The 24,194-nt window shown below is 34.9% G+C and overlaps 1 protein-coding gene and 1 pseudogene across 2 annotated transcripts; one reads left to right on the top strand and one right to left on the bottom strand.

The window, feature by feature from the left end:
• Nucleotides 1-430: 430 nt before the first annotated feature.
• LOC102603644 (chlorophyll a-b binding protein 3C, chloroplastic-like) lies at nucleotides 431-1,574 on the top strand (annotated as a pseudogene). Its single transcript, XR_367991.2, has one exon. The product of XR_367991.2 is annotated as a chlorophyll a-b binding protein 3C, chloroplastic-like (transcript).
• Nucleotides 1,575-2,019: 445 nt separating this feature from the next.
• On the bottom strand, nucleotides 2,020-15,996 carry LOC102592710 (uncharacterized). The gene is made up of 10 exons (XM_006356056.2): nucleotides 15,617-15,996; nucleotides 11,200-11,243; nucleotides 10,558-10,657; nucleotides 10,337-10,451; nucleotides 9,331-9,956; nucleotides 8,043-8,316; nucleotides 7,262-7,529; nucleotides 5,320-5,481; nucleotides 3,199-3,660; nucleotides 2,020-2,644 (listed from the first exon to the last, which is right to left on the bottom strand). The coding sequence occupies exons 1-10, from the start codon at nucleotides 15,807-15,809 to the stop codon at nucleotides 2,351-2,353; spliced, it is 2,538 nt and encodes an 845-aa protein (XP_006356118.1). The 5' UTR covers nucleotides 15,810-15,996; the 3' UTR covers nucleotides 2,020-2,350.
• Between the last annotated feature and the right edge of the window lie 8,198 nt (nucleotides 15,997-24,194).

Genomic DNA, 24,194 nt, shown 5'->3' with positions numbered 1-24,194 from the left:
AAAAGAAAACAAAATATGTAATATTAGAATATAACACCTAAGATGTGAACTGAGTTTTAAATTTACGACCTCACTCAATTTTTTTTTGTATCAAGAGAGTTCAACAATTTATATATATAAAAAAAAATACTTTATTTATATAATATTTCGTATAATCTCTCAATGAATGAGATTCAATTGAACCCTTTTAATTTCCTCTACTTAGCTTCAGAAAATTTATAAGTTTTAGAATTAATTGTTCAGTTTTTCAGAGTAACACTTAGATGAAAAATATCAATGGAACACCTAGACTAAAGAATCTTACTTGACAGCATATAGGACAAGTTTGCAATATTCATAACCACATATTTGTTGGACCCCATTAGTAAAAATATCTTGAAATATTGATGGATTATAAAATGCCAAGTGGCTAATAAAATCTTGAAAACCAATGAAATTGTAGATAGAGATATCATAAGATAAGAACCAACCATATTCCCTCCCTCCTATATATAAGTGTTATTAATCACAATTGAACATAAATCATCACACAACAACCATCAAAATACACTTCATTTCTTTTTATTAATATTAAATCATGGCTGCTTCATCCATGGCTCTTTCTTCCTCTACTTTCGCCGGTAAGGCGGTAAAACTCTCACCATCTTCTTCTGAAATCACCGGAAATGGGAGAATTACCATGAGGAAGAGTGTTGCCAAGGCCAAGCCTGCCTCCTCTGGTAGCCCATGGTATGGTCCTGACCGTGTTAAGTACTTGGGCCCATTCTCTGGTGAAGCCCCAAGCTACTTGACTGGTGAGTTTCCTGGTGACTACGGATGGGGACACTGCTGGACTTTCAGCTGACCCTGAAACATTCGCTAAGAACCGTGAGCTTGAGGTGATCCACTGCAGATGGGCCATGCTTGGTGCTCTTGGATGTGTTTTCCCTGAGCTTTTGGCCCGTAACGGTGTCAAGTTTGGCGAAGCTGTATGGTTCAAGGCTGGATCCCAAATTTTCAGTGAGGGTGGACTTGACTACTTGGGCAACCCAAGTTTGGTCCATGCACAAAGCATCTTGGCTATCTGGGCTTGCCAAGTTGTGTTGATGGGAGCCGTTGAGGGTTACCGTATTGCTGGTGGACCTCTTGGTGAGGTTGTTGACCCACTTTACCCTGGTGGTAGCTTTGACCCATTGGGCCTTGCTGATGACCCAGAGGCTTTTGCTGAGCTCAAGGTTAAGGAAATCAAGAATGGCAGACTTGCTATGTTCTCCATGTTTGGATTCTTTGTCCAAGCTATTGTCACCGGAAAGGGTCCATTGGAGAACCTTGCCGACCACCTTGCTGACCCAGTTAACAACAACGCTTGGGCCTTTGCCACAAACTTTGTTCCCGGAAAGTGAGCTTAACAAAATGTTGATCTCTAATCTCCAGTTAGTGGAGATTATGAGTTTTTAGCTTTGTGAGAGATGAATCTATAGAAGGGGTCAGTTTTTTAAAAGCATTCTGGGTTATGGGTTCAGTACAAGATTATTGTAATGTGGTGTAAATTGGTTTGGATTAATTAATGAAGAACAAGTTAATCTTTTCATATATATTTTTTCTTGCACAAGCAATTTTTAATATCATAGTTACAATTTTCATCTTAAATATATCTCTGTAAGTTATATACATCGATATAAACAAATTTTAAAAAATGCATCATAAATGGAATTCAACCTATGATAACAGGTTAATTATGTTTTCCCTTAAAAAACTTGAACTCCTAACTAGACGAATTCAAAATTTAAAATGTTCTATTAGTAATTTCTTAACACTAAACTCATTTGTAAAATTAAAATCATTATAAATTTTAAAAATATACCTACTTTGTATCGAAAATTATCAGTTCAAATAAACCCGCAGCCAAGAAGCGAAAAACGCCTCTGTTTTTGACAGATTTGGTAAGTAGTATATGCACAAAATTAGTATCACCACATGAAACTTACCAATATTTCAAAACATTATGTGAGAGACTGGTCATGAAAGTAGAAAGTGGGATTGTAATGCAATAGATTACTATTGGGAAACATAACACTAATAACTATAGATTAAGAACGACGAAAAGGAGGGTTAACCATGTTAAACAAAGAAAACACAGACGAGACGCCTAGAGCACTGTGTTAGCTCAGACATTACCTACGTTACATTTAACTCTGAGATAAAACACGTAAAAGTACAGACTCATGGCACAGGGCAGCAGCCAGTCAAGTTTCTTCAGGGATCGTGAACGAGGGTTATTTCAACAGAAATAGCTCGAAAGGCCACTTTCACACTCATTACAAGACCCCAAAAAAAGAAAAGAAAAGAAGAACAAGGGAGGCAGTAAGATTTAGTAGCCGTTTTGCCACAACTGTTGTTGAGACTGCTTTGGCTGGCCTTGTGAACCAGACAATGATCCATCTCGAAGGTTTTGTTGCTGTTGTTGGTCCAACGAGATACCAGCCTGAGAATTGTAGAAATGAGGGTATCCCCCCAAAGATCCATAGCTCTGTGATGGCTGTTGGCCTTGCCTAAATCCGCCTGTTTGCTGATTCTGTCCCTGAAAGCCATAATACGTGTTGGCGGGAACAGCTGACATTGTTCTTGAACCAGGTCCATGAAGCCACAAAGCTGAGTTCTCATTCTGAAAGAGGACGGAAACAGGAGTGTCAAATAAAGCAAAGGGCATGCCAGATAAAGTCCATGACAAATTGAAATTACAGAGCATTTCTAATGTGCTGTGCCAACCACCAAGGTGGAGATTGATAAATGCAATTGACCAAACAAAAACAGAAGCTAGAGGCGTCAAATGGGGTGAATAGGCTAAAAAGTGGATCATGACCCGTCCAAAAATTACTTGCGCTGAAATGGAATTAAAAGTGAATGGTTTTATATAACATAACCAAAAAAAAAAATGTATTTTTGAAAATATTTTTGACACAGTTTCTATCGATCAATTTGGGAAACATATCAGCCCAATTTGTAGATTGGCTGAAACGGGTGGAACTAAAATGGGCTGAACTAATAAATGGAGAACGGATTGAGGGGATCATGTTCAAATGGGATGATTTTGCTACCCCCGAGGCCCTGACAGTAGCTATTAAAATGGTCATTTCACATTATGATGAGTCATGACAAGCAATTTCTTGGAGAGAGAGTTCAGTAGGAATACTTGTGCTCACAAAAAGAACAGGTTACCTGCTGAAGAGACATCAAATGATTGGTATCCTTGAACTGAGCACTTAATACATCATCGTAACTTAAGTTAGTACCAGATGGAGCAGCAGGAGGGTTGATTGGGAAGTTCCCGGGGATATTTGTTGTATTTCCAAAAGCACCATATCCAGAAGGAATAGCGGCAGACTGAGGCAAGCTGCTGGCAGAAACGGTATTCTTATATTGGGGGAGCATTGCTGCAAGCGACTGATGGTAACTGCTATTACCAGGATATGCTTGTTGGAATGCAGATGGCATATATGAATAGTTCTGATGCACAAAGGGATAACTAATCATGTTGCCAAATGGTGCAATAGGAACAGCTTGTTGAGAATATTGGTGTACAGTTAGATGTTGTGGTACGCCAGGTCCTGTGGCGACACTATTTCCAGAAAGCATCTGCTGAGTAGGCTGTGCTGATGAAAAGTCAACCGTCTTCATAGCCTGCAGGAAACACTAACACTGTCAACTATTACAACGACGACATACCTAGTGTAATCCAACAAGTGGAGTCTGGGGAAGATAGAGTGTACGCAGACCTTACCCCTATCTTGTAGAACTAGTAGAGATAGAGAGGTTGCTTCCGATAGACCCTCGGCTTAAACAAGGCATTCCAAACAGTTTGAAAAGGGGGAGATGCAGATATGGGGGGCAATAACAACAACAAAATAATGAGCACTTGAGTGCATTACACAAAAGATAGAAGAGGACACAGTCAACCATTACACCATAAAAACAAGAGAAGGGAGAAAAATTATTGCACCAACTTTGAAAGGGGGAAAATAGGATGTATAATGCTTTCCCCGTCTCAAGTCACCAATTCATATTACATAGAGTTGTGATAGACAGCACACTGGCCAGAATATGAATCACCGATCAAACTAAAGCAACACGTCACTTAGAGGAACCACATTTAAGATATGTGTGAACTGTGATCAATATTTGTATAAAATGTTGAACCTTTTAACCACTTAAACCTATAACTTTATTTGCTTTTGGGACGATCAGAACAATCCAAACGAAAAGCTTCATTCAGAAAACAAAAGTGTACTTCTGAGTACCTGACTTAATACTTACGAGAATGTTAAAAACCAACTCCAGCCTCGTTTAACTAAATAACACTGCGCTTCTCTCTTCCCTCCTTCCACCAGTTATACTTGATTGCCACGAATTTAGCATTCAAAATACTCCAAGAAAAGCCATGACCAATAACTCTTTCAGGGAAAGTCGGAAAGAGGGTGTTTGTTGCAGATACGATTTTGTTCAAGAATGAATATTGACATGCACTAGAGGGGAATTTCAAAATACACAATGTATGTTGGGACTTTAAGAGATAACAAATTCCAACAATTTATTTCATCACTTCATTTATTTTATTAAAGTTAATTTTATAACTTCATAAATATTCCCTCTTTTTTTTTTATGACAAGGGAAACCCGCAGCCGCTACGCGCACAGGGTAAAAACCCCGCTCCTATGCAATAACTCGCAAACCACATAGGAGAGGTAACCCGCACTAGGCAAGCCTGGTGCGACGAGCTCGACCCAGAAAACAAACCTCTTGCTTTCGCTGGCAAGAGGTTTCGAACTTCAGACCTCCAACATGGAAGTCCCAAGCTCAAACCACTGGGCCACCCCGAAGGGTATAAATATTCCCTCCTTTTGTTGATACATTTTAGTTGATTGAAAAAATCAGGGGGGAAAACACTGCAAGATACCTATACTAGAAGGATATCCTTGGCTCCAAACAAAATATAGCATGACTCTAATGTGAAAAGCCTCAAGATTCATAACTTTACTCCAAAGTGTTACACATTAATCATCTTCTCGTTTATGAACAATTTACTTCATCAGGGAAAAAACAATACAACCAGCTTTTAGCTAGACCCTTACTGTTCAAACTCATCTCATCTGCCTGGAAATCAACAAGCATAATCACTTGTACATTTTAACTAAAATCAAAATGGTCAATTTTTTCCCTCATTCAATATAAAATAGTCCTAGTTAAGGTCAATATGTCTGCGGGTAAAGGTACCAACACTACAGCTGAAGCTAGGATAGAAAGATATGTGCAATATTGATTAGATTCCAGTAGAAACATTACCTCAGGCATAGAAATTGCTGAACCACTGATTGATGAAATTGAGTTGCCATATTTTGTGGGCATTGCTTGTGTTGTTGAGAAAGGAGAATATGAAAGCTCAGACTCTCGACCAGGATGAACGTTAGCAGCCAACATTTCACTCTGCAAAGAATTTGTGTAGACCTACTCGAACAAAAAATAGCAAGAGAGAAAATTAGGTAAACCATGGATATTATGCTCTAGCAAATAATGGTAACTCGGATCAGGTTGGCATGCTTCTGTAGTTTTTTTTTTAAAATAGACAAGTGGCATGCTTCTTTATTGAAGCTGTCTCCGTGTGACCTATAGGTCACGGGTTTGAGAAGTGGAAGCAACTACTAATGCTTGCATTAGGGTAGGTTGTCTACATCACACGCATTGAGTAGCGTCCCTTCCAACGTGTGATGTTTTGAACACCAGGCTACCCTTTTTTTCCATGCTTCTTTGTTGTTGGGGCATTACATATGTTTAGCTACTTGGAAGTTTATTATTGGATAAGATATTATTCAAGATAAGCACCAAGCAGGCACGTACTCTTCTATACAAAGTTCGCAAATAGTTTAGCTACGCTGGACTCATAATAAAATAGGGTCAAGTGAATTAATGCTATTATATGTTAGAATGTTTCTAGGCTATAACATGAAATGTTTTTTTAAAATGGAAAAATGGATATGTTTCAAATATATGAGAAATACCATGTTATAATAAGGAATCCAGTAATTAGGAAAATCTCCATAAGCTATTTCAAGTAGCCTACACACCAACATAAGGAACCTCTTATTTGTTTCACAACCTATTCAAAAGTTCTCTATATTATTAAAAGACTAGCCAATTTGTGAAAATAGCAAAACATGCCATGTCGAGTGGCTACACAATACACACATATCTTATTAAGTTACAAGCTCGCAACCAGCATATTGTGTTGAGCACTTTAAATAGAGATTAAACAGAATTAAGCACTGCTATTACAAGCTCTTTCCCCATTAGCAAAGGAACCAAAGATATGAGAGCGTCTATGCAATAAAGAAGACTTGCAAGGACTAAAGGACTCTTTTCCTCGAAAGCTAAAGTTCAAAAGAAGTAAGCCAGTGACTAGTGAAATTTTTTCTTTTTCTTTTAATGTGCAAAAGACCTAAATGCATTACTTTGATATATATATATATAAATATAATGAAATGGTCTAAACCCGAGTAAAAGAGAAGTATTGCCTATGACTTTCAAAAGTTCTGTTTTTTCTTCTAATGTGGAATATATAACAGAGCTCTCAAGCACAATTGAACACCTAACCAAAAGAGGTCCCTAGAGGCTAGAACCATGCCAAACCTTTCCTTGTATATCCATCCCTTCACTGGAAAAGAAAGCCTACACAATCAGATAGTGGCAGAATACAAAGCCAACTAAGCTCCATATTAAATGCCACTCATCACTCAAATATACAAAATAGCAACTACAAACTCTGCAACTCGCACTGCAGCCATCCCGTGTCTCGACACCACTCATATAACTCAAAAATTAAGGGGTCATTTGGTATGAGAGAAAAGGAATAATAATTCCGGGATAAAATGCAGGATTATTTTATACTGTGTTTGGTTAGGGGTATTGGTTAGTCCCGGGATTATTTATCCCCCCATTGGTACTATAATGATGGGATAAGTTATCCCATATATATGGTAGGATAACTTTGCCATCCCATCCCCTATACCAAACAACCCATAACAGTGTAGCAATTACCAGCACTGCAACTCCTGCTGCAGCATTTCCTTGTCTCATGCATATACACTTGCACTGAAGTCATCTTCAAACTTGGGAAAACATAATTTTATCGAAGTTTTAACATTTGGTCAAAACTAACAGGAAGTGCATCCCAAGGAGAGTACATGAAACCATTTGATATCCTGAACAAAAGGCAGAAAAAAATTCTTACCGTCTCATTTGAGAAAGAAGCAAGATTTTGCATATGAGAACTCGTCTGTGGCTGACTAAACGCTGCATTCAATTGTTGAGCACTTTCGTATGAATAGCCAGCAGCGGAGGACGGATATGAGTAATGCCCATCACTAGTTTCTGCTTTCAGAGATTCTGGTTGTGAAGCTGCTGGCAGTTCATAATTTCCAGGATTTGCATTATTTCTGTGGAATAAATTACTATCAGCCTCATTTCTGAGAGTATCATCACCATAGTACTCAGCGGCCCTGTAAAATATGCAAGTTCACAATTAAAGACTAGCATTTCCCCATTGCTTTGCATAGAAGACCTCTCCTTCAAAAAAAATTATTGGCATACAAGTTTTACATAATGACAAAGAGAGCATTGTATACTACATCATCATCATTTTAGTGCACCAAACAAAGATTTCATTAATGGAAAAGAGTTGCAAGCTAATATTACTATTTGGTTGACCAAAATATGGAACAATTCTTGAAAACCCAATTAGAAAAACAAGACAAGATTGATGCAAGGATACTCGATTGATGTCTTTTATTTATAAAATGAGAAAAATGTATAAGGAACCGATAAAGAAGACAAAACCTATATGACAAAATAAATGATTGAAGAATTTTTTAACATCATTGTCCACGTAGAGAAAGAGTTGGCTAGAGTTCTCAATTAGCATATCATAAACACACAACTTCTGCAATATATGCAAATAATTAATTTAGCAACTCAGCAAACTAAGGAAATAATCAACTTAAAAGAAGGTAAACCTGGTGCCCAAGTGCCCAACTGAAGAACTATCTGCATCTCTGGATGCATCTTCCAAGCTAGTTTTCACGGGGGCAGAGGCCAGTGATCCAGAAAAGGACACACCACCAAAGCTACCAAAACTTAGGTGTGAGCAGTCAGCTGTTTGAACTTGAAGATGGTCAGGAATCACAACAGATGGACTATCCCCATCAGATGGCAAACCCGCTGCATCCTTTACATTTAGTTGTTGCAAGTTCGCGGCAACTGATGAAACTGAGACATTAACATCTTCAACTGCCACGAGATAAAATAACATTCTTATATAAACGAGAGGGTAGTACTTTAAGATTTTGAAAAGTAAAACTACAGTTGAACCAAGGAACAAATGTTTACTTAAAAAGTGCTAGTTGCAACAGCTTACTAGAGATTGATACTTTTCTTGATAAATCTAAGTAGACACAGGTACTCTCAAGTTCAAATATTCATTCCTTCAGATCCTGCGTCTTTTTCTTTAAGAACTAAACAAAGATGCAGGAGGAAATGCATCCTAAGCAGCTCAGCCATGCATGCCAAACACCCCATAAAGTTGTAGCTATGCTGGGAATTGGGATATGTAGGTTGGAAGATGGAAATTTTTTATATTGAAGAGAAAAAAGGAAGCACTAAAGAGAAGAAGGGAGGCGGGAGACTGCAAATGTGTGTTTAGAGGAGACAGGAGCCACATCTACTCAGGAAGATCCTCATAAAAGCAATTTGGCAGGATCATTGTGTCGAAACAAACAAAAGTTGAAGAAGTTTAGAAGGAAACCAGTAATCCAAAACATTTAGGTTTCTGATATGCTAAATATCCATCGGAAGTAGACATACGAACCGCCTAACACGAAGTAAGGATGAGATACAGATGCTAGTACACTAAGATTGGTACACAGTTAAGATTTAACATTTCATCGCTTTCTACTTGATCCATCTTCAATTTCTGCAAATTAAAAGGCTGACATCTAATGATAAGATCAGATAGAGGGAGAATCAGCCATAAAATAGATCTGATGATCCCAGGATGTCACACAACTGCATTCTTAAAACAAAAAAGTCAAGATCTACTCCTAACATGCCATAATAAAACAATAAGGTAGAGGGAGATACAACAGAGAGGATTGAGTTAAGAGAAACTAAAGATGCGCCAAATCAATTCCAGAGCCTCAATCCTAAAACGCCAACCAATACCACCTTTGTTAAACTAAAACAAAGATAAATATATCCAATGATATGCATATTGCATGCCAAACCAAGACTTCCACATATATTCACCTTGTGGATGGTCAAAAGTGTGATTCTGGTGCTGATATCTGTAGGGGTCATTGTCATACAGAGAAGTACCATCAGCATTATCCTCCTGCAACTTTCTACTGGAAAGAGAACTATCAAGATCTTCATTAGCACTTTCATCTGCCTCTTGAGACTCATCCATCTGAGTTTGATGATCAACTCTGTCAAAAGACATGTTAGACGGATCAGGATGAAGCACAGAATTAGTGGGAGGCTCCGAGACAGCAGGTTGGATAGCAGCTGATGGCTGCTCAATTGAAGGCCATTCATCATTTGCAGAAAGATTCTGAGATGAATAATCCCTTGGTTCCTGATGTACCTCAGGAACCGTCGAATGATCATCAGAAAACTGCATATTACTATGTGATGCGCCATAAGGAGGTGGTGCCTGTTCATGGTTTTGGTTGACACCAACAGTACGGCCAGATATATTGGGTACACTAGGCACTTTACTCTGTGGCCTACCCATCTTCACAATATCAGCCATTGATACTTGGCCTGGCACCCCGCCCCAAGTAGGTTGATATCCAGAAGAGGGCTGTGAAGCAGCTGAATGACCATCAACTGCAGCTGGTGCCAATCTTTTACTGTCATTTCCAGTAGCATAACTGCAACACCATTCAAGCAAAAAAAAGAAAATTTAAAAATAAGTCAAACATCTCCACATATGAAGACATGCAATTCCTGAATACACGCAATCCCTGAATAATTTAACATGCCTGTTTTTTTTTTTGTTGTTGATGAGTATATTCAACTTAGTAATTTGATTCGGCAATCACAGATAGTTACTGCTAGCTAAATTTGGTTTTTCAATTACAGCTCGAGTATGATAAGAACTTCTCTCTAGTGGAATAGAGACATTGACAAACTTAATGAACCATACAGTAGGGTTCGAAGGATTATTACACTGTAACCACCAACAGAATCCGAAAGCAACTGATTGTCTAGTGAAAGAACCAAAACCTTCTAACAAGACAACAGTACTAACCTGATGGCAGTTGGTCTCCTATCTGTGTTGCTTCCTGCAATTAGAGGGGTAGAAGAGAAGTTGTTTGTTTGTGATCCACTCTCCTTCCTGTAAGCAGGAGTGGGCTTGGTAGACTCTGTCAGAGTTGGTTAGAAATCAAAACATTCCAGTATCAGATAACATGACTTACACAACTCAAACCTAATCTCTCTTTCAGAAATTGTGCATTAAAATGCATATACCTGATCCACCACGCCCAACATATCGTTCCCCACCAGCCCTACTGCCACGGCTCGGAGTGCTACTCGTGATCCAGGACCTAGATTCAGTTGGATCCTTAATCTGAACCAAAGATGAACAGAAGTAAATATATAAATATTTAAAAGCAATTTGACTTAAAGCACCTTTTTAAGGTCAGTGACTCAGTTTGTTTTTTTTTTATGACAAGGGAAACCCGCAGCCGCTACCCTTTGGGTGCGCACAGGGTAAAACCCCCGCTCCTATGCAATAGCTCGCAAACCACATAGGAGAGGTAACCCACACTAGGCAAGCCTGGGGCGACGAGCTCGACCCAAAAGGCAAACCCCTTGCTTTCGCTGGCAAGGGGTTTCGAACTTGAGACCTCCAACATGGAAGTCCCCAGCCCAAACCACTGGGCCACCCCGAAGGGTGTGACTCAGTTATAAGCAAGCTAAGCTTTGAAGAAACATAGTTACATATCAAGTGGAGTGTGTAATGCAGGGCCCTCGGGATTGTACCGATGTAATCAAATAAAATAAAACTTGGACCATCAAGAATATAGAAAGCATCTATATAGATATAAAGCTCAAAAAGTCCAGAAATAAATTGGTTCTGGAATTTATGCTGTAGTAATGATTACGAACCTCTTTTCTCTTTTCTCGCTTGCTCTTCACCTCATGAAAAGGATCTAGTCAATTAACAAACTTCAAATTAGGAGGTAAAAAATACCAACTTATTCAAGCAGGGAAGATTGGAAAAATATAACTAGGTTTTTAGCAAGATAACTACAAAAATGCCACTTCAAGTAACTATCACAGTATAAAACAGTGAAAGCATAGGGAGAACATAATTAGCAACAGAAATTCAAATTTTATGCAGCTTAGGCAATGTAATAGTGCTCAAATCAGCAGCAGAATCAAACTGAAGCTATTTCAGAGCCCAACACTTGATTCTTGCTTAAACCTTGTTTCCAAAGGCAACCTATGTCATCTCAAGGTAAATTCTAAATAATGTTCCACGTATCGGTATGGCATTTACAAATAGTATCAAAACACCACCTCCCATCTGACTGGTGAGTATAAAGTCGTAATGACTCACAAATAGCTACATCTAGTTCCTATGTTTTTATGAAGTAAATGATTTCATTCAAAGGCATCAAGTAGATGCATGTGTCTCGTTTGACCGGCAAAAAGGTTTGGTAAACACTTGGTTTTAAGGACATGATTAGGAGTTGTAATACCATCAAAACATCTTATATCTCTTTCAAAATGTTCAGTTCCTATCTTAATTAACATTGAAAAGTTAAAGCATTACAAATATGAAAACTTCACATATACACAACCCATTAGATTAATCTTCCTGCTAAGACAAAGCTTAAATTTATAGTGCATTAAACTCAGAGACCACACACCACAAGTGTTAGAAACAAAGACAGCAATTTGCAAAGCATAAAAAGGGATAATCTATTCTTCTTTTCTTTTCTTTCCTTTATCCATTTATTCTTACAACCCATACCTAGATCTCTCTCTATTTCTCTCTGTGAGTATTCGTTTCATAAATTTTTGACATAATCATTATTATCCTCTTATCCAGAACAACACAAAGGTAACTGGAAAAGAAAAGAGCTTACTTCACAATATAATCTGAAAACTGAAAAATTGCATGCACACAAAACTGAAGTACCAAAAGATCTCCAATACCCAAAAATTAATTACGCAAAAAAAAAAAAAGAATTCAGCTTTAAGGAGTCATAATTCAAAGGGACCTTGAGTAAGAGCATATGTCCGGCTTCATTAGTGTACTTTATAATCTGAAACTGAAAAATTGCAGGAACACAAAACAGCAGGAACAAAAAAATACCTACAACAACAACATACCCAGTGTTACCCCACAAGTGGAGTCTGGGGAGGGTGGTGTGTACACAGCCTTACCCCTGCCTTGTGAAGGTAGAGAGGGTGTTTCCAATGGACCCTAGGCTCAAGGAATGAAAATACCTAATACCCAGAAATTAACTATGAAAAGGAACCAAAAAAAGAGTTCAGTTTCAAGGTTCTATAGCTCAAATGGACTTTGAGTAAGAAGCCAATTGACAGTATATAATCTGAAAACTGAAAAATAGCATGCACGCAACACTAAAAAACCCTCAATACCATAAATTAATTATGAAAATTTACCAAAAAAGAGTTCAGCTTTAAGGGTTTATGGTTTAATCTCAATGGAACCTCAAGTAAGAAGCCAATAGACGGCTTCATTAGGGTACTCTAAACTCTAAAAATAGAAATTTTATATTTTTCATGCACACAAAACTATAGGAACAAAAAAATCCCTAATACCCAGAAATCAATTACAAAATTACCAAAAATATGTTGAGCTTTAAGCGTTTATAGCTTAAAAGCAACTTGAGTAAAAATCTAATTGACGGTACATAATCTGAAAACTGAAAAATAGCATGCACACACACTAAAGAACCAAAAAATCCCCAAAACCCAGAAATCAATTAAGAAAAAGTGCTCAGTTTCTAGGTTTTATAGCTTAAATAAACTCAAAGAAACCTCAAGTAAGAAGCCAATTGACAGCTTCATTAGTGTACTCTAAACTCTAAAAACGGAAAATTTATATTTTTCATGCAAAGAAAACTACAGGAACAATAAATCCTCAATACCCAGAAATCAATTACAAAAATTTACCAAAAAAGTGTTGAGCTTTAAAGGCTTATAGCTTAAAAAGGCACCTTGAGTAAGAACCACAACACTAAAGCTAAGTTGCTCAGACTCGGGTGCAGGTGTTCGATATGGTGTGGATCTAGAGGTCAGATCCTCTATGATCTAAATTTTTAGATTCAGGGATACGGATCCATATATGGATACGGGTGATCGAAATTTTTAGATTCGGGGATAAGGATCCATGTATGGATACGGGTATGGGGGTTCGGCTAAAAATAACTCAATTAACTAAAAATAGAGTTATAAAACCTAAGTTATGAGATATTATGTGGAAAACTTTAGGAGAAAATCTTGATCAAGAGGAGAATCATGGAAAGGAGATAAAAGGAAAGAGAGTGACAATAAAAATTTATATATACAAGGTATTTCATTTTCTTCAATTTCACCTTAGTTTTTGTTTTGCACACAGAAATCATTGAATCTGTCCAAAATTTCTCCCTCGAATTTGGTCTAAGTACCCCAAACTGGTTGACCAGATCGGGTACGGTTCCTACACCCACACCCACTTCATGTCGACACGGGTGTGTCACCAAAAGTGAAGAGTCTGAGCAACTTAGCACTAAAGAACCAAAAAATCCTCAAAACCCAGAAATCAAATACGATAAAAGAGCTCAGTTTCAAGTGTTATAGCTTAAACTCAAAGAAACCTCAAGTAAGAAGCCAATTGACAGCTTCATTAGTGTACTCTAAACTCTAAAAACAGAAAATTTATATTTTTCATGCACACAAAACTACAGGAACAATAAAATCCTCAACAACCAGAAACTAAATACGAAAAATTGTCAAAAAAGTGTTGAGCTTTAAAGGCTTATAGTAAAAAGGCACCTTGAGTAAGAACCACAACACTAAAGCTAAGTTGCTCAGACTCGGGTGCAGGTGTTCGATATGGTGTGGATCTAGAGGTCAGATCCTCTATGATCTAAATTTTTAGATTCAGGGATACGGATCCATATATGGATACGGGTGATCGAAATTTTTAGATTCGGGGATAAGGATCCATGTATGGATACGGGTATGGGGGTTCGGCTAAAAATAACTCAATTAACTAAAAATAGAGTTATAAAACCTAAGTTATGAGATATTATGTGGAAAACTTTAGGAGAAAATCTTGATCAAGAGGAGAATCATGGAAAGGAGATAAAAGGAAAGAGAGTGACAATAAAAATTTATATATACAAGGTATTTCATTTTCTTCAATTTCACCTTAGTTTTTGTTTTGCACACAGAAATCATTGAATCTGTCCAAAATTTCTCCCTCGAATTTGGTCTAAGTACCCCAAACTGGTTGACCAGATCGGGTACGGTTCCTACACCCACACCCACTTCATGTCGACACGGGTGTGTCACCAAAAGTGAAGAGTCTGAGCAACTTAGCACTAAAGAACCAAAAAATCCTCAAAACCCAGAAATCAAATACGATAAAAGAGCTCAGTTTCAAGTGTTATAGCTTAAACTCAAAGAAACCTCAAGTAAGAAACCAATTGACAGCTTCATTAGTATACTCTAAACTCTAAAAAACAGAAAATTTATATTTTTCATGCACAGAAAACTACAGGAACAATAAAATCCTCAATACCCAGAAATTAATTACAAAAATTTACCAAAAAAGTGTTGAGCTTTAAAGGCTTATAGCTTAAAAAGGCACCTTGAGTAAGAACCACAACACTAAAGAAGCAAAAAATCCTCAAAACCCAAAAATCAAATACAACAAAAGAGCTCATTTTCAAGGTTTTATTGCTTAAACTCAAAGGAACCTCAGGTACCAATTGACAGCTTCATTAGTGTACTCTAAACTCTAAAAACAGAAAATTTATATTTTTCATGCACACAAAACTACAGGAACAATAAAATCCTCAACAACCAGAAACTAAATACGAAAAATTGTCAAAAAAGTGTTGAGCTTTAAAGGCTTATAGCTTAAAGGCACCTTGAGTAAGAACCACAACACTAAAGAACCAAAGAATCCTCAAAACCCAGAAATCCAATACGAAAAAAGAGCTCAGTCTCAAGGTTTTATAGCTTAAACTCAAAGAAACCTCAAGTAAGAAGCTAATTGACAGTTTCATTAAGCCACTTGTACACTCTAAAAACAGAAAATTTGTACTTTCCACACCAAAAAATCCCCAAAACCCAAAAATTAATTAACAAAAAAAGAGCTCAAATTCAAAGGGGTTACCTCAAGTAAGAAGCTAATTAACAGTTTCATTAAGTTACTCTAAACTCTAAAACCAGAAAATTTGAATTTTTGATTTTTCATACCAAAAAAACCACAAGACCCAGAAATCAATTCACAAAAAAGAACCCAAACAGATAAAGAGTTTACAGTTTTGAAATTCACCTTGAGTAAGAAGTCTATTAACAGCTTCGTTAGGGTCCATGTTACACTCTTTAAGCATAGCATAGATCTCAGCTTCAGGACAATTAACTATTTCTTTTAAACTTTGCACCATCTTTCTTGAACCTGGTGGAATTGATTGTACTCCAATTCCTCCACCATTGTTACTGTTTTTTCCTCCTCCTCTGCTAGTCATCGGGAAAAAAAGTTGTAAAAACCGAAAAAATAAGAGAAACCCACTAAATATTTTCGATTTTCAGATCTATTTCAGTTGATTTTTTTTTGCTGTGAAGGAAGAAAAAACACACAGAGTTCACACAGTGACGGCTCGGTTATGGCTCTTTCTCTCTCCTCTTTCTCTCTCTACTGTGAATAAAAGAATCCGCGGCGAAGAGGAGATATATATATCTAATAAGAAGTAATTTTGGTTTTTTTTTCTAAATTTTTTTCCTTTTTCGGAAAAAAGAAACCTAATTTCTTTTATTTTTCTCCTTAATTACATCGCGATAATAAGGACTTTTTGGTTCGAGGGATAAAGAATAATTAATTTGGGCTTATTTTTAGAACGAATTTATTTTATGTTTTGTTAAGGTAAAGTTGTAAAATAACTTGTTTCGAGATTAGTTATTTTTGTCTCATATTAAGAATGGAATAACTATTTGAAAATAAATAACTGAAATAACTTATTTCAAAACCAAATGAGTTATAAATATATTGTAATTACACAAGTTGATTCGTTAAAATGTAAGATGTGAATATCATTAACTCTACTTTTATGAGATGGGCATATTATTTTTAATTGATCCTTAACAATCTTTTTTCGTTATTCGAATTTAATATTGATAACGTAATCAGTGTGATTAACCATTTTTTAATTAATTTGTTAGTGGAAAAAGGGTTCCTAAATTTATACCGTCCGTTATTTCATATGTGACGACAGATCGAACTAAAACAAAAAACCTTTTCTGACTATCTTTATTATGATTTTATTTCTCCTTCTCTATTTAGTTTTGTAATTTTTTGATGTTTTATATCATTTTGAGATTTTTTATGATGTTGAAATTTGATAAATTTCTCTTTAAGTAGGCCTCGACAAGTTGAACCTTTATTCAGGTTTAACATCAGTTATATGAACTAGCTCACATATAATTGATCATCTTTAAATATTAATTTTGTAATAAAAGTATTACTTTTAATATAATTTAATTTCTCTTCCTTTGTCTACTTTTTTGTAGTTTTTTTTTCAATATTTTGAATTCTAGTAACATTCACTTTTAATAGACGTAGAATTATATTTGGTTGAAGTCGAAAAAGGGAAAAAGGATTGGAGTTAGAATTGGAAAACGTATTGAGAAGTCAGAGTTTTTGCTTAGTATGATGGGGTTTGGAGTTTTATCGTATTTAAATAATATTATATTAGATGTCTGGTTTGACCTAGTAAATAGTAACAAAGACGGTGTAATTTATAATATGTGAGTTAGGTGCATGTCATGTACAAAATCTTAGTTCATTTAAATTGAGAAGAATAAAGCTACATTTTGCAATTGAGATATATGAGTCAATCAGTTAACCAAACTCATCTTAATTTATTTGTTTATCAATACATATTGGTTCTCTCTCATCTGGTTATTACCGAGGTAAAAACTATTTTCTCGGAAGTCAATTTCTTCGCCATCTTAACTAAGTGGACTAGTTTAAAAAGCTCTCACTTGAATTGCTGAAACTTAATAATTATTTTTTGTGAGAAAGACCTTTTAGAATTATGTTATGTTTAGACGTACCTTAGAGTGTTGTAATCAACTAGGAAACATAGGTACGTTGCTAAGGAACTAGTACGGAAAGAAGGGAGACAAATGGGAAGAATTGGCGTCCATGGCGCTCTGAGAGGCGCGGGGCGCCAGACGGAAAACTTCAAAATCTAGGGTGGGGCGCTCTGGCTGGCGCGGAGCCCCAGGGCCCAAACTTCAGAAGTCCCTTCTTGGGGCTCTAAGAGGAGCGGCACCCCAGGCCCCTGCCCAGGTGCACTCCGACTTTTCTCCAATTCGTTTTTCAACTCTAAACCCCCTATTTCAATTTAGTTCTTTCCCCAAACACTTGGAATCGATTATACCCTCAATATATACATGATTCAACTCAAACTCACACCCAAATACATGAATAAATCTCAAGAAACTTCAACAACACAAACCACAAGAATTCAAACGAATTTCATCAAGAACTTATAAGATTTACTTTCAAATCAAATATACTTCGCTGAATTGAATCATGATTGGCGCGTGGGTGAACTAAACCAACGCTATGTGATCTCACATACCTCGTAGGATTGAATCCTTCGGGAAATCCACAACCAAACTTGAACGTTCTTGACGAATCTTGACTTTTCTCCTCTTCTCTTTTCTCCAAGCCCTAGCGTGAACTTCAACTTTTCTAAACTGATCTAATTCTGATTAGACCCCAAATAAACTCCGAAAAGTATATTAAAACAATTAGGAAAGGAAAAGACTAAAAAACCCTTCCAAAATCCGGTTTAGACTTTCCTTATTTGAACAATCCAACTTCAAATGGGCATATCTCACTCATACGAATTTGGAATTACGCAAACTCGGCGGCGTTGGAAAGATTATTCCAAGATATTTCCTACGATATCTGTAAACACAGAAAGAAAGTTCTCGGCTCTTAAAGGCACACCAAACTCAGGTTTAAAAGCTAATGTGTTTTCATCCCTTTCTTCGGAAACCTATGAAAGAGGACATTCTTAACCCCTACCCCTACTAGGAATCCCCCTCCTAGAGGGACCGGTCAACGTACGCTTACGCAAAGGTTACTGGAATTCCATCTCTAGTTGGGGCGTTTCGATTCGAAAAAATAGTGGTGCGGGTTCATCTCTCTCGACCAGTTCAGGTGAGAGAGAGGATGTAATTCAGCTCGAATGAAGTGAGAGGGCTGAAAATAACTCATCCTGATTTAGGATTTATGGTCGTTTGAAGTTGACCAAAACTCAACTTAACATACTTAACAAATTTTCCAGATTTCTATTCTTTCCAAAAATGACTATTTCCAATTTTTAGCTTCTTCCTAGTTCTTTCAAGTAGCGAGATGTTACAGTTTATGCACCTCATAACATATAGTACATACTTCAAACATTTAGTCTTGAGTGAGTAAGCATGGATGATATTTGATCTGTTTATATAATTTTGAATTACTTTCGTTTCGGAAATTAGTTTTCGAAGTTGAATTATCCTTATGATTATTTTCGTTTATCAAGAGCCATGAACTTATTATTTATCAAATTTTGAATCGTGAGCCCCTAAATCATGGAGATTTGTTGAGTATAAAAATATTGGTGACCTTTTGTTACTCTAACTTAAGGCATTCATTATTTATGTTGTTCTTGTTTAAGGCTTTTGTGATCCAGTTTTTTTTTCAAATCTTGTGCATAGCTGGAGTTTTATTGCACCAGATTACCCTTTTTATCTTCTGTTTGAGTATTTTTGAGATATTTCGGAAAAAATCCAACAATTAATTTTGTGCTTAATTATGTTTAAATTTGAACTCTCATGTCCTTAAATTACAACACTAACTAGATAGTGAGATTAGTACCCAACTTATTCGACTAATACTTTGTTGTATTAGTGAATTAGACAATGATGGATCGATAAAACTTTAGTATAAACCTCTAGTGACATCGAAGCTCGAGCCTTGAGTATGAAGCTACAAATAATAGCTAAGTAAAAATGATAGACTGAAAACAAATTATTCTTTAAACATTCTTCTCAGATGATTCTTTAAACATTCTAATGCAAGAACACTAAAAGCAAAGTTGAGTCTTTCGCATATTGTAAAAAGACCCAAAGATAACTTTCAATTTCTAAGCCTCACTCAGATCAGTGCCATTATTCACCATTTTATTTTTTCTCTAATTCTTCAGCAAGGTATAGACGATACAAATCGCACATGTGATTCTCCATAACTTCCAAGACTTTAATGGTCAAAACGTCAAGGTAGTTAGAGGGGTCAAACACACTCTTAGAACCAAAGAATGTTTGTTGCATTTCTTTGGTGTGGCACTTTGCAAGATTTTGAATGATACAATCAGTGTTAATCTCCTTCTTTCCACCTTTCATTGTAGCTTCTGTCGATCCTAAAACACTACTCTAACGAAGCAAATCACGGTACTGATCATCAAGACTACCTTTAAGGTTTCTGAAAACCGCATTGTCACTATCAGAATGAGAATTAGAGCCACGTAGTACTGCCATCATCCTATTTCTTTATTTGACGTTCGGTTGTTCCGCTGTCACTATTTTTCTTCTTTGTTTCCGCTTGTAGGTCGGACATGTCTTTTCCATGTAAGTCCAATTTCTGAATGGATCCAGTTAAAGCACAGTCTCAACTGAATCTTTCATAGTCATTGACTCTGTATCCTCCTTGAATGTCTCTGATAAATAAAACAGAATAGCATCATCGAGTAGTAGTTGTTAATCTGTATTTATTACTAAGAATAGAAACTTTGAAAAATTTCATAAGTAACAGAGTATTTTCAAAATCGGAAAACTCAAACACAATAAACAGAAAAAAAATATGAAAATGATTTTCTCAAGAAAAAAAATCGAGCCTAATGAATGCACAATGTTTACTTAAGGAAATTGAGAGAAATTTCATGCATTTCAAGGTGTGACAAACACTTGGTAAAATGAAAATTGAAAATTCATATTTCAAAATAAAATAAAATTGGCACCAATGTAACTGTTTTAATATTAAGCACAATCACTCTATAATATATTAAAGTATAAATCTAATTATATACAACAACAACTTAGACATAAAATCTATCCAGAAAATATGTATTCCTTCCTAATAAAAACACACTAAATGTAATAAAAATACTAATTATAAAAAATAAAAAAAATACATGTAGGAGGAATTGGTGTTTCATTTTGATCTTGATCATGATCATCATCCATAATTGTTGTTTCATTTTGATCTTGATCATCCATAATTGTTGTTTCATTTTTATTTTGATCATAATCATTCATAATTCTTGATATCCTGTGACGATCAAAATGAAAAAGAATCAAAATTTAATGCATGAAAGGATAAGTAGTAAACACTAAAAGGAAAATACATACGGTTAAATTCTTGATGTATTAATATTGAAAATGAAAATCTGCAAATTAAAGGGGAAGAATTAATTAAGCAATATAAAAAAGATTAAAATAAGACAATTGAGAGGGAGAAAGATACGTACACTGTTAATTTTCTTTAGAGCTAATCAGTAAACAAAATATAAATTTGTGTTCATATATATAGGTAGCCATAGACTGTGGCGGTTATTTTAACTGTTATTTGGAAATTAGGCAGTTACAGTTTCCCCCAATATTTTTCCGCTTCAATTTAAAACTATCTCTGTTTAAAACTAATATTACCTATTGTTTGATAGGACTTAGACTAGTGTTACAACTATGGTGCATGTTTTTGCAGAAGCATAGATATATACCAAAATATTTTTTAATCCTGTGGTATTAAACCTATCATGTGGAAGTTAAATTTAAAAATTGATCCATAAAAAAAAAATTCTTTAATGTTTGGAAACAAACTAAAAAAGACAAATAATCAATTTATTTCATCTCATGTTTCAATTTATATCATCATTCATTTCAATTTATTCAAAAGTAATATATATTTCGTATTTTAGCAACTCCTTCATTCAAATATATATTGACATGACATATTTAACACCACACATATAATTAAGTGTCCGTTTGGATGGGCTTTTAAGTTGGTCAAACTGACTTAAAAGTCCGTTTTTGACTTATTAGTGTATTTGACAATTATCAAAATGGCTACTTAAAACTCAAAAGTGACTTATTTTAAGCCAAAAGTTAAAAGTAGGGTGAGATCTACTTTTTTTTTTTAAACTTAAAAGCCATTTTATGTTGACCAAATATATTACCTTTTTGTTCTTAATTCTTTTATACAATTCCCAAATTGCACATATTAAATTAACCCTAACATCTCTTTCCCCAATTTTCTTTTTCACGTAGTGCGACTGCTGAGCGTGAAACCTTCTTCCTTTTCTCCAGATTTGAAGGGTGAAGATCTAAAGCTTGAAGTAAGTTATCTTTCGATTATCTTTTGATTATCTTTCTTCCTTTTCTCTCGATTGATAGCAATAATATCAGATGTAGGAAAAATGAAACCAGCATGAAACTTTAAGTTTTTTCTTGATTATCTTTCGATTTTTGTTTTTTTTTATTATGTATTTTTTTGTGCGTCTTCTGTAGCTGATTTTGTTTTGTGTATTTTCTGTTTTGTGTTTTTTTTGTTTGGAATATGTATGTACAATTTGATTGTGTGTAGTATATATTTGTCATCTATATAAAATTATGGAAGTAGTTATTTTCAATTTTCTTATCAATTTTCATTTTCAGATCAGTTACACCATGTCAGAAACACAAACTAATGCTAATGCTAAGTGGGATGATGACAACTTTAAGGGTATTTCAGACATTTTGATAAAAAAAAATGTTTACCACACTTATTTGCCAAACACATCAACAACTTTTTTTTCAACTGCAACATTTTTATCTGAACACATTACTACCTATTTTAAAAATAAATTTCAGCATTTTAAAAAGTTACTTTTTAAAAGTTACTCTTTTTAGCCAATCCAAACGGGCTCCAATTCACTGGAAAATAATTAATCCTAATAAGCCAGTTTCTAGCTCTCAACAATATCATTCAGATGAGGATCGATTTAGTATTCTAAATCAGTTTTCTTGAAGGCAAAAAAGAAAAGATGCGTCATTTATTTTGAATCAATCAAAAAATAAAAAAATCAACTTGTATTGGAAGTTAATTTTATCGAAAATTCATATTTCAAAAAAAGAACATTTTTTTTTTGCAGCAACATAACTATTTTAATATTAAGCACATTCAGAATATACTTAATTACAAATCCAATTATATTCACTTCTGAGATATAAAGTCTACCCACAAAATATGTAATACAAATACTAATTATAATTTTTTTTATTACCTTTAAGAAGAATTCTTGTTTCATCTTGATCCATAACAACATTTTCTTGATTCTCCATCATGAGAGCTAAACAGTAAAGCAATTCATATCATATGAGTTCGAATTAATCATATCTCAAAATAATATCGCACATCAAATAGAAACTCCAAAAAATTATTGGTGTCCAACTTATTTCTTTTCACCTCAAAATTTGTCCAATTAATCCTATCAAAATTTGAATTAAACATGTTCCATAACTCGAAGATTCAAACAGTATAAAAAACTCAAAATAGTTTTCTAATTATCAAAATTGAATAGTTACTTGTTCCAACACATTTAATTATCTGGATTTAGAATTTTTCAGAAAAATTCAGCTCATCCATGAGTTTTTCACAGGATATCTGCCACCTCCCACTAGTAACATATATTAGGTAATTATGTCCACCAAGGCTAGGACAAATTTAATTATAAGAAGCGTCTAGTGTTTTTTTTTACTCCTCGGAGTTTTGAATCTAAGACTTCAAAAATCTCAACTACTTCATTGACCATTAAACCATACCCTAGATGCAAGTAAGCGAAAGTCTTCATGGGCCGAGTTTCGTTGAAGTTGCTTCCTAGGGTACATGTTAAATAGTCTTCCTAGTCATTTATTGTAATAAGTAACATTAAATTCTATTGGGAGTCTCCAAAGACGTATCCAGATTTTCGGAAGAATGAATGCACTATTACAAAAAAATTATAGGTCCAAATATATAATACTACTAGTTTTAAGATTTAATACACGCATGTGATTTAATTATATAAATTTTTTATGGTGCTAAGACTTTTAGGAATTTTCAATGTATCACACTTGAAATTTTTGAAAGATTAAACCAAAAAAGCAAAAGAAAAACTAGTTGAAACACCAAAAGTGTTACCAATAACCACTTGGAGAGGTCTTACTCAAAAAAATAAAATAAACAGATATTAGATTTAAATTTATATCCTCATTTAGAGAGGTGCACTCAATCATCATCATATTATTATATGATATTTTGAATGTGGGTTCACACATTTATATTTAAGTATTTTTTTAAAAATATAACACTACTATATGTGATCTAGAGAGGGGATCATGACTTTATGGAACCCCTCTACTAGATACGCCTCTTGGAGTGTCACCCCAAAATGAATATTGTAGTGTACAATTCAGATTTAGTTGGAATTCCAATATGGTTACCAAATACGGAATGAAAAACTAACTAAATAAATACTCTCTCCGTCCACTTTTAATTGTCATGTTGCGTTTTTCGAAAGTCAATTTTATTAATTTTCAAAGTGAAATAAGATTACATTAATTCGATATTTTAAACAAAAAATTTAGATATTTAAAAACTATACGAAAAGTACTATAAATTGCAATATTTTGCATATCAATTAGATGAAAAAATACATTATAAAATGTTAGTCAAAGTGTTTATCGTTTGACTCTAAAAAAGGAAACCTGATAATTAAAAGTGGACGGAGGTAATATATAATTGTTTATATTTATATTTATATTATACCATAGACATAAATTGACTC

This window comes from Solanum tuberosum, unplaced genomic scaffold (assembly GCF_000226075.1).
Source record: "Solanum tuberosum cultivar DM 1-3 516 R44 unplaced genomic scaffold, SolTub_3.0 scf00214, whole genome shotgun sequence".
Taxonomy (NCBI): domain Eukaryota; kingdom Viridiplantae; phylum Streptophyta; class Magnoliopsida; order Solanales; family Solanaceae; genus Solanum; species Solanum tuberosum.
This window is presented reverse-complemented; position numbering and strand designations above follow the sequence as displayed.